Source organism: Oncorhynchus masou, chromosome 15 (genome assembly GCF_036934945.1).
Source record: "Oncorhynchus masou masou isolate Uvic2021 chromosome 15, UVic_Omas_1.1, whole genome shotgun sequence".
Classification (NCBI taxonomy): Eukaryota; Metazoa; Chordata; class Actinopteri; order Salmoniformes; family Salmonidae; genus Oncorhynchus; species Oncorhynchus masou.
Genome location: NC_088226.1, coordinates 41,768,801 through 41,780,278, shown reverse-complemented (window position 1 = coordinate 41,780,278; position 11,478 = coordinate 41,768,801). Strand labels below are relative to the sequence as shown.

The window sequence follows — 11,478 nt, the reverse complement described above, 5'->3', positions numbered from 1 at the left end:
GGCGGATCTGGAAGAGTCTGGCTGACTGGCGGATCTGGAAGAGTCTGGCTGACTGGCGGATCCTGGCAGACTGACGGATCTGGCTGCTCCATGCTGACTGGCGGATCTGGCTGCTCCATACTGACTGACGGCTCTGGCTGCTCCATGCAGACTGGCAGCTCTGGCAGCTTCTTGCAGATTGGTAGCTCTGGCGGCTTCTTGCAAACTGGCAGCTCTGGCAGCTCCATGCAGACTGGCAGCTCCTTGCAGACTGGCAGCTCCTTGCAGACTGGCTGCTCCATGCAGACCGGCAGCTCTGGCTGCTCCATTTAGACTGACAGCTCCTTGCAGACTGACAGCTCTAGCTGCTCCATGCATACTGGCAGCTCTGGCTGCTCCATGCAGACCGACAGCTCTGACTGCTCCATGCAGACTGGCAGCTCTGGCTGCTACATGCAGGCTGGCAGCTCTGTCTGCGCTGAACAGGCGGGAGACTCTGGCAGCGCAGGAGAGGAGGAAGGCTCTGGGCAGCGCTGAACAGGTGGGAGACTCCGGCAGCGCAGGAGAGGAGGAAGGTTCTGGCAGCGCTGGACAGGCGGGAGACTCCGGCAGCGCTGGAGAGGCGAGGCGCACTGTAGGCCTGATGCGTGGTGCTGGCACTGGTGGTATTGGGCCGAGGACACGCGCAGGAAGCCTGTTGCGGTGAGCTGCCACCGGAGGACTGGTGGGTGGAGGTGGCACAGGATGGGCTAGACGGTGAAGGCGTACTGGAGATCTTGTGAGCAGGGCTGGCACAGGAAGTGCAAGGCTAGCGAGGTGCACAGGAGGCCTGGTGCGTGAGGCTGGCACAATCTTCACCAGCCGACTAACACGCACCTCAGGACGAGTATGTAGCGCTGACCCAGGTGCCATCAAATCCCTGATACGCTCCATCGGGCGAATTCCATGCTTAAAGCACCAACACAGCAACTCCCTCATTTCTCTCTCCTCCAATTTCCCCATTTAACTCCTTCACAGTCTCTGCTTCGCTCACCTCCAACACCGGCTCTGGTTCTGGTCTCCTCCTTGGCTCCTCACAATAAACAGGGGGAGTTGGCTCAGGTCTGACTCCTGACTCTGCCACACTCTCCCTGAGGCCCCCCCAAGAAATTTTTGGGGCTGACTCTCGGGCTTCCATCCGCGTCGCCGTGCTGCCTCTTCATACCGGCGCCTCTCCGCTTTCGCCAGTTCTTCCTTGGGGCGGCGATATTCTCCAGGCTGTTCCCAGGGTCCTTCTCTGTCAAGGATCTCCTCCCAAGTTTCTCCATTTCTCCAAGTAATGCAGCCTCTCCCACTGCTGCTGCTGCTTCTGTTGCTGTTGCTGCTGCTGCTGCCTCTGTTGATTCTCCTGATTCCAGCGCCTCTCCGCTTTCGCCGCCTCCAGTTCTTCCTTGGAGCGGCGATATTCTCCAGGCTTTGCCCAGGGTCCTTCTCCGTTTAGGATTTCCTCCCAAGTCCAGAAATCCTTATTTCGTATCTCCTGCTGCCGCTGTTGCTTCTCCTGCTGCTCCTGCCTGTTGACACGTCGTTTGGTCCTGTTGTGGTGGGTGATTATGTTACGGCTTTCTAGGTGGGAAGGAGAGTCGGACCAAAATGCGGCGTGTAGATTGCGATCCATGTTTAATAAACAAACGTAAAACACAAATCAATTACAACCACTACAAAACAAAGAACGTAACGAAAACCGAAACAGCCTATACTGGTGTAAATAAACACAGAACAAGGACATCAGGACACTAAGGACAATCACCCACGAAACACTCAAAGAATATGGCTGCCTAAATATGGTTCCCAATCAGAGACAACGATAAACACCTGCCTCTGATTGAGAACCACTTCAGACAGCCATAGACATAACTAGAACACCCCACTAAGCTACAATCCCAATACAAACACACCACATACAAAAACCCATGCCACACCCTGGCCTGACCAAATAAATGAAGACAAACACAAAATACTTCGACCAGGGCGTGACAGATTTGCTATTTCTGTGTTTGGCCTGGTATGGTTCTCAATCAGAGGCAGCTGTCTATCGTTGTCCCTGATTGAGAACCATATTTAGGTAGCCTGTTTTCTATTATGGGTGGGTGATTGTTTTCTGTTTTCTGCTGTGTGTCTGCACCAGCCAGAACTGTTTTCGGTTGTCGGTTTATTGTTTTGTTCAGTGTTCAAGTTCTTTATTAAAAGATATGGACACATACCACGCTGCACCTCGGTCCTCTTCTTCTTCCACCGACGACGACGACCGTTACACAAGCCAAAAAGACTAGAACCAGCTCACCTGCTTTTACAACACTATGATTAGACTATTAGATTAAATGTTTCTTTTGAAAAAAGGGTTTAGTTCAACAGGGTTGACCTTAAAATGAGGGACAGGTTATTTTTTTACCTTAAAATTAGTCTCTAATCACATTAAATAAACAATAATCTTCAGAAGAAAGGACTTGGTTAAAGCAACAAAATCATTAGGGCTTTACAATTATGGTAAAATGGGAAGAAATGTGGGGTTACGTGGGTTAAAATCTTCCTAGAAGTCACAGAGGATGCACAGAGGGACATGTCAAAATGCTGAATTTGAGCACTTTAGCAAGTGTTAATTCGTACAAAATAAATCTGATTTACTGAAAGTTTGTGGTCAATGTTAAAGGGCACTTATAATATTATATTTTATTATAGCCTATTATATTATAATATAATAGGCTTTTAAAATTCTATATTTGTGCACAATTTCTACTTAATATAACAAAGGGACGCCAAAGGCATTCATTTTGTTGCGTATCGCCTTTCATCTTGGCTGACTATACACCTTAGGCGTCCAAGTCAGTTTGAACCACAAATAACTGCACTGTAAATCTGTCATAAACATTATTACTTACCAATGTTGACTGCTACAATTAATGCTCAAACCCTGCTTGACTGTTGTTCTTGTTGCTTTGGTCGTCATGGAGTTATCAATAGTCCTACTATGTTTGGGAACCTGTCTTTCTCTGCACACCTGACAAACTGCCTGCTCTCGTCTTGGACAGTCTGTCTCCCAGTCCCAGATAGCGTCAGGCTGTGTGAGATTAGCACACGAGAGTGCAGTTAAACTTGTCAGAAATCTCCCGGACCCTATTTTTGCTTCCACTATTTTACACGTCACGAGCAGTCAGTAATACAGTGTCTGACTCTGGTGCGTCTAGTCCCACTGATAACACATCTGCATTGTCCCTGTGGGAATGTAATGTCCCATGAGGCCTCAGAGCTCATTGTAGTATCTGGCAACAGGCACATATTTAGGCCCAGGCGTGAAGCCAGGCCATCTTGTTGCTAGGCAGTGTAGTAGTGGAGAAGACACATAATGGACCTTCTTTTTCTCCTGTTCTCGCCTGAGGGGGTGTGGCATATGGCCAATGGCTAAGGGCTGTTCTTATAGACACAGCCCTTAGCCGTGGTATATTGGCCATATATCACAAACCCCTGAGCTGCCATATTGCTATTATAAACTGGTTACCAATATAATTAGAGCATTACAAATAACTGTTTTGTCATACCTGCGGTATACGGCCTAATATACCACGGCTGTCAGCCAATCAGCATTCGGGGCTCGAACCACCCAGTTTATAAAAGATAATAAATCATTCTCTCAGCCCCGCCAAGTCTCTCTTACAATCATCCCCCAATCACTGAATAAATGCAGTGTAAATTTCAGAGTGTATTTAGCAATATAGTAATTGGTAATACCTACAAGTAATCATAGTAATAACCATAATTTCACAAACGAGGCCTTAAATATCTCAACCATTTGATTATAGTTTCACACCACAGTTCAGAGCTTGCTGTTTGTTTGACCTCTGCTTCTTCTGGTGTGGCGAGAACCCACCTGTGTACACTACAGCCACAGGAAAGCAGTGCCTCTGTGGTCTCAGAGCAGTCTATAAATACGAAGGTCATTAGTATCAATGGTGCAGTGTGTTGTGGTATATACTTACATGGATTTAATTGGCATTACTAAAGACTCCAATCTCAGGTCCAGAGAGGTGGCTGGGGAGCAGGATGGGATGCTAGCTATGGCATTCCTACAGACAGACATTCCCAATCCCTGAGTCTTGGCTGCCTTTTCCTGGATGGGAGAGTAGAGAAGGGGGGTGGTCCTGTTGACTGGCTATTTATTTGTCAGTGAGAATCTGTGAATCCCTTGACTAAGTCCCTCCAGCACTGACGACAGGGGAACGGAGGACAGAGTTATTTCGGGGCCTGGAGATACATCCGAGGCCTGGAAGGTACCTCCTCTGTCCGTCAGGGTCTGTGTCCCAAATGGCACCCTATTCCATATAGTGCACTTATTTTGACCAGGCCCCATAGGGCTCTAGTCAAAAGTAGTGTGCCACATGTATATAGGGTAAAAGGGCCCTGGTCAAAAGCAGTGTACTATATAGTGAATAGGGTGCCATAGAGCCAAAGGGCTCTAGTCAGAGTAGTGCACTAAATATGGAATAAGGTGCAATTTGGGACGCATACAGGCTGTTCCTAGAGGAAAGCCAATCAGCACGGCTTGTGCCAAACTTCCTTCCTTTACTTATTTACTGCTATTGATGCATAGCAAGGCCAAGGACAACAGCTTTCAGCTTGTGCCAAAGCCACAGGGAAATTACACTGCCAGCTCAGAGGTGTACTGTATGTGTGGTCTGGTGGTGGTGGCCACCTCTGTTGCCAGCCTAGTTGTGCCAGGTGCGCATTTTACTGTGTCCTTGTGGCCCATGTCCTTAGGTGGTCTGACCAGGTGTGGAGCGTCCGAGTCCATCCAGTACAAAAACATAATGCACAAAGACACCCAGCTGCAAATCAGAGTACAGGACGACTCTAAATCTGCATCCCAAATGTCACCCTATTCCATATTTAGTACACTACATTTGACCAGGAACCATAGGCCTCTGGTTAAAGGTAGTGCACTAAATATGGTATTGGGGTATATTTTGGGCACACTAATACTGTACATACTAGTACTGTTCAGTACTTTCTTCAAGGAGATACAAGGTATGATTAGATTTAAAGCCTCTCTAAATAACTACAACTGAACACGTGTCATTGAGTTGACTAGATTTACTGCAGCCTTTATTATTTAACATAATCTATCATTGGGAAAATGTGTTATGGCTTTACATCCTCTACCATATCATCCAATATAACACAGATTTGATTATTTAATGGAAGCTTCTCTAATGTAAAGTGTGGTATTCCGCAAGGCAGCTGTCATGGTCCTTTTACTCTTCTCTATTTTTACTAATGATCTACCACTAGCCTTAAACAAAACCTGTGTGTCTATGTACGCTGATGATTCAACATTATACACTTCAGCATCACAGCTAGTGAAATCACTGCAGCCTTAAACAAAGAGTTGCAGTCAGTTTTGGAAAGGGTGGCTAGTAATAATCCAGTCCTGAACATAGTGTCTAAAACTAAGAGCATTGTATTTGGTACAAATCATTCCCTAAGTTTTAGACCTCTGAATCTGGTCTCTGACTGTTGAGGAAATTAAATGTTTAATTGTCATGGTCAAGGAATGTTGAATCAGTTGTTGTAAAGATTGGGAGAGAGAGGTATGTCTGTAATAAAGAGATGCTCGGCATTTTTAACACCACAGTAAACCAAACAAGTCCTGCAGGCTCAGTATTTGTATTGTTTATTTTTTCTCAATGTACGTAAATTTGTGTTTTTAATTGTATTTCTTTATTATAATTGTTTTATATGTCTGTAATGTCTATCTTACATTTAAAAAATTATGTAAATTGTAATGTATTTTTGTCTGTCTTTTTCATTGTGTCAGCTATTGGCGTCAGCTAATGGGGATCCTCATAAAATCATGAATCATAAATCTGGTTGTGAGTGTTGCACACAGCAGCACCCAGCCCTTTGCCCTCAAGTAATCAAATCAAATCAAAGTTCTCTGGCAACAGCTCTGGTGGACAGTCCTTCATCATGCCAATTGCATGCTCCCTCAACTTGAGACATCTGTGGCATTGTGTTGTGTGACAAAACTGCACATTTTGGAGTGGCCTTTTTTGTCCCCATCACAAGGTGCACCTGTGTAATGATCATGCTGTTAAATGTGCTTCTTGATTTGCCACACCTGTCAGGTGGATGAATTATCTTGACAAAGGAGAAATGCTCACTAACAGGGATGTAAACAAATTTGTGCTCAACATTTGAGAGAAATACGTTTTTTGTGCGTATGGAACGTTTCTGAGATATTTTATTCCAGCTCATGAAACATTGACCAACACTTTACATGTTGAGTTTATAGTGTTGTTCAGTGTATATAGGATGAGCCATGACTAGAATACAGTATATACATATAAAGTGGGTAAAACAGTATGTAAACATTATTAAAGTGACCAGTCTTCAATGACTTCAACGGGCAGCACTCTAAGGTGCAGAGTAAAGTACCTGGTCGTAACTGGCTAGAACAGCAACTAAGGTTCAGGTAAGGGTACAGGGCCGAGGCCAGCTAGCGGTGACTAACAGTCTGATGGCCTGGAGATTGAAGCTCGGTCCCAGCTTTGATGCAGCTGTACTGTCTCCACCTTCTATGGTAGCAAGGTGAACAGGCCGTGGCTCGGGTGGCTGAGGGCATGCAGTGTGCCCCTGGTGATGAATTGGCCTGCCCGCACCACCCTTTGGAGAGCCTTGTGGGTGTGGACGGTGCAATTGCCATACCAGGCGGTGATTCCAGCCCGACAGGATGCTCTCAATGGTGCATCTGTAGAAGTTTGTGGGCGTCTTAGGGGCCAAGATTCATTTCTTCAGCCTCCTGAGGTTGAAGAGACGCTGTTGCGGCTTCTTCACCAAACTGTCTGTGAAGGGACCATTGCAGGTTGTCAGTGATGTACTTCCTCTTTACTCTTCAAGCCCTAACTGCTAGCGTCACACGTCTCATGCAGAACTGCCAGGGTCCCGTTGTGTCTCATGCAGAGCTGTAGACACTAAACACTGGGTTAGTAGCCCTTGTCTGACCCAGCCCTCGGATAATGGGATTCTTCCATTGTTCACTCCATCGGTATGTTTTTAAAACCTGCTCTTGTGCAAAGAACACAGACATATGCGCATTAAACCACTCCAGTGTCTGCCCAAGCCAAGCACACAAAAGGCACTAAGGCAGACATGAGGATGAAAGGGTCTTGTATACATTTTAAGGAAAGCTGTAGTGTGGTAGAGGATGAAGTATCTTTGATTATGTCAATGATTCAGTGAAGATCCTCTCACGTGAAGAAAAGATTGTTGAGACTATGGTCTTCAAATGTTTATTTGTCAGGATCCTGTGATGCTATTCCTGTACTTACTCCCCGTGGTCTTAAGCTTTATGTTCTTGTCGGTTTGTTTGAGTAACCACCTCTGCAGCTCTTTCTTCTTCCGCCGGGCTTTATTTTTAAAACCGGAACATATTTAAGAATTTATACTTCAGAGGGAAACTGAACTGGCTGTCTGGCTGGGGATACAGCTTCCTGTGAAGGGATGAAGGGAAGGAGGAAAGGAAAGGAAAGGAGTGGGTTGGTGGGGTGGTTAGTGAGATGTATGCTTCCGATGGAGGTCTCTTCATCCACTTTGTACTCAGCTGTACTGTGGCTGGCTACCAATGACTTCATTGTTTCTGCTTCCTTACGGGCATCCTCCTCCTCCATAAACCTCTCAGCTTTTGTAATAGAAGTGGAATCACAGTTTGATGACCTCAATACAAAGGTTATAATTGAGGCTTCTTCTCAAATTAACTGCACTGTGTGTGTGTGCAATGGTATTGTTGTTATAATGTTATACATGTGTTCCTTTCCCTGACTTAGACACAGCTGCTGAGCTAGTCTACCTTGCCCGAATCATTCATGTACTGTACTGTTGACCAAGAGATACTGTATGTCTTTTTCAATATTGCATCATGTGCAGAAAGTCAACCTGAACTCAGTGGTAGACAAAAAATAGTATATGTAAATCTGGGACACCGTTTCGTACAGTATGTATTAATTTGTGGATGTCCATCATCCATTTTGTGTGTTACGAATTTCAATCGTACAATGTTACAAATTTGCTAAATGCATGAAATGTTTTACGAATTCCAATTTGTTTTGTCTAATGTTAGCTAAGTGGCTAAAGCTAACATTAGCTAGGTGGCTAACATTAGCTAGGTGGCTAACATTAGCTAGGTGGCTAACATTAGCTAGGTGGCTAACATTAGCTAGACTAGGGGTTAAGGTTAGGAGTTAGGGTAAAGTGTTAGCAGGTTAGCTAACCCTTCCCCTAAGTTAGATGTTACCCTGTGCGTCCACCCACCCACCCCGACCAACCACCCTACTTTAGCCTTAACCCTTGGCCTACAATGGTCATGCCCCTGTGGAAATCTAATTAATCCACCGCATCTGCCGATATCACACTTCTGCATCTGCGGTGAAAGGTAGAGAGGTGTTTGTCAGACCTTGAGACATCCCGAAATTCAATCTTCTCACGGAAACGTCTGTAGCGTCGAAAGGGTTGCCCTACACACAATTATGACCCTCACCCTCATGACTCTCACGAACACAATGCTCTCCTAGAGCGCCCACAAGCCTCAAAAGACTCATCTGAAGTACCAGCAGAAGTATACAGTATATGGTTTAGTGCCTAAAATAAGGGGATATATATATGTTACAGAAATCTCAGATATCTCAGATATAGGACAGACACTTTAGAACAAACTTCCTGTTTAATAATGTTTTGGACGATATGTTGTTCCATATAGTGAATCTCCCCGGGTTTAGACAGACTCTAGAGGGTTAGGTAACCTTCTGTCTTATCTAAATATACCAAACGTAACATAATCATACTAACTGTTCCCAGCCGAAGACGTGGATGTCGATTTAAGGGAGCCCCCCCGCACCTCTCCGATTCAGAGGGGTTGGGTTAAATGCAGAAGACACATTTCAGTTGTACAACTGACTAGGTTTCCCTCTTTTCCCCTTTTAATTTGAGTCTTCCGTAGTTATGTTTACTATGTTACGTCTAGTCTGTGTAAGTCTAATCTAGTCTAGCCTGAGACCAGGCTGAGATAGTAGAATACCGCAAGTAGGCTAAATCTTGCCCTAATATCTCTAACCAAGATTCCCACTCAGTCAATCTGAATCCACAGGTTCCAATGTGAGAGAGAAACCTGGCAGACTGGGTGTTTTGAACAGTGCCAACAACCCAAGCAATATCTTTCTTACTACATACAGACCCACTATAGCAGACTGTCCTCTCAGGCAATGTCTTTAATGCTATGGACCAATGTAGACTTCCCATGATGTGTGAGATTGGCCAAGATGGACACTGTTGCACAACCTTTGTGATTACGTCCGCTATCTTGTTTGCAGGTTGTTGGTTTAGTAAATTGCAGATTAACTTCCGACTGTCACTTTTGGGAAGTTACTCTGGAGAAAGACAGTGGAATAACAGCTGTTCCTAGGCTTGTTTTTCTTTTGTATATTGTGTTTGGCAGCTTTTCAAAGTTATGTTCCTGACACTAAACCATATTGTGTAACTCTCTAACACACCATCTCTTGTGCAAAGACGTAAGAAGAGCCAGCTGATGTAACTGGGATATCTTTTATGACACAGTTATACAGGGACTGGCTGTACTGCTGCCCTATATCAGTGTACAACTGGTGATTCAATTATGTCTTATTTGTGCTTTTATTTTGTTTTTCCAGATAAAGCCACTCACACACTGCCGCTACTCCCAAATTGTGGACTGTATACCCAATAACAATACAATGTTAATTAATTAATTCAGTCAGTTCATTCATTCTTTTCCATGGTGTTACACAGTAGGTGAAGACTGAATCCAGTATGTGTTTTAACAGAGGTGTGTGGAGACCAACATATCTTTCGAAGATGCAGAGTTCCAGTAACACTGCCCGTGCCAGGAGGGCAGTTCAGCAGCTGAGAATAGAAGCCAGCATTGAGAGAATTAAGGTACGCTTCTCAAACAGCCCATATATCCATATATACCAAGATATACATATATGACATTACATTTTCCATCCTGCAAGTACTTAGTCTGGCTGACACCAGCTCTCAAAGTCCTCCCATGTAGTCGCGTGGGTTGCGTCAGCCAGGCTACCAAGACCTGGCTTCTCTGACCTTCTCTCTGTGTGAGTGTTTCCTTGTGTTGCCAATTGTAACCTGCTGTATGATTCTCTCCTGCAGGTGTCCAAGGCCTCAGCAGACCTGATGCACTACTGTGGAGAACAGGGTAAATACGACCCTCTACTCATGGGTATACCAGCCTCTGAAAACCCCTTCAAAGACAAGAAGCCATGCACTATATTATAGTAGCGGAACAGCTGAATTATCTTTGCTTTTTGTTATTTGTATTCTTCTATAGGGAGAAATATACAATGTTAATACCGGTACACTATTTGCCTTAAGGCCAGCCCAGTCCCACTCCCCATGTGTCCTTGTACTTTAGGTTGATTTCAAAATGTTACCTTAGGGCTCTGGTCAAAAGTAGTGCAATATAAAGGGAATAGGGTGCCATTTGGGACTCATTCACTCTCTCATTTAAACTAGTGCCATTTTGGTAGAATCAGGATCATTGGGCCTCTCTCTCCATCAGATACAACAATTCATTTGTGACCCAGAAAAAAAAGGGTTTAGTATAGTTCAGTCAGTCATAAATAGATAGTTCATTATGAGGCTCCTCTCAACAGAGACTGGTGTTCTTTCAGATTGTTGCCATATGTTATGCAGACTAAAGACCAGCTGGGTTTGAAATGGGGGTTCCCAACTTTGTCATGTTAACACTAAAACAGTTCCTTTAAAATGTACCTCAACTTACTGACAGCAAATGTATTTTACAGTACAGCTACTGTAATCCATTTCACTGTAATCCATTTTACAGTACCACAAATGTTACTGTAATCAAATTTACAGTACATTACTGGAATTACCCATGCAGTAGCATATTATCCAGTGGTCTTTGCAAATTTTCATTTTTAGATTTACATTTTGGTCATTTAGCGGGCACTCTTGACCTTAGCAGCTTACAGTCAGTGCATTCAACCAAGGTTGATTAAAAAAAACACATGTCATTGCAAGTAAAACGTTTCTTTAACCGTAGATACCATTTTATGTCTCTGTGTCCAGTATGACGGACGTTTAAAGGTAGTTTCGCGAGTCAATGCTAACTAGCATCAGCACAATGACTGGAAATCTATGGGTAAACTGACCGTGACTACAGATCAAAGGACAGGGCTAGCTACTCAACCATTAATGGTTTTGAGACTTGCTGCCACTCTGATCTACCCCTATATACATTTAATTGTTCGGGAACTACTACCACCTATCACTTAAATTGGTACAGCACTCTCACCAATGGGTGCAACAAATATGGCCGCATACAAGACAGTCTTCAAAATATATTAATGAGTGAGAAACAACAATACCATAACCCAGCTAGGGTTCTAAAGGTTTTTG

At 44.3% G+C, this 11,478-nt stretch overlaps 1 protein-coding gene across 1 annotated transcript; it reads left to right on the top strand.

The window, feature by feature from the left end:
* The first annotated feature begins 9,877 nt into the window (after nt 1-9,877).
* LOC135556255 (guanine nucleotide-binding protein G(I)/G(S)/G(O) subunit gamma-12-like) lies at nt 9,878-11,136 on the top strand. Its single transcript, XM_064989298.1, has 2 exons — nt 9,878-9,975; nt 10,210-11,136. The coding sequence occupies exons 1-2, from the start codon at nt 9,895-9,897 to the stop codon at nt 10,333-10,335; spliced, it is 207 nt and encodes a 68-aa protein (XP_064845370.1). The 5' UTR covers nt 9,878-9,894; the 3' UTR covers nt 10,336-11,136.
* Nucleotides 11,137-11,478: the final 342 nt, after the last annotated feature.

Excerpts from the sequence above, each read along its gene's own strand:
- LOC135556255 (XM_064989298.1), top strand. The coding sequence starts at position 9,895 with ATGCAGAGTTCCAGTAACACTGCCCGTGCCAGGAGGGCAGTTCAGCAG. Across the intron at positions 9,976-10,209 it reads CCAGCATTGAGAGAATTAAG|GTGTCCAAGGCCTCAGCAGA; the intron begins GTACGCTTCTCA and ends TCTCTCCTGCAG.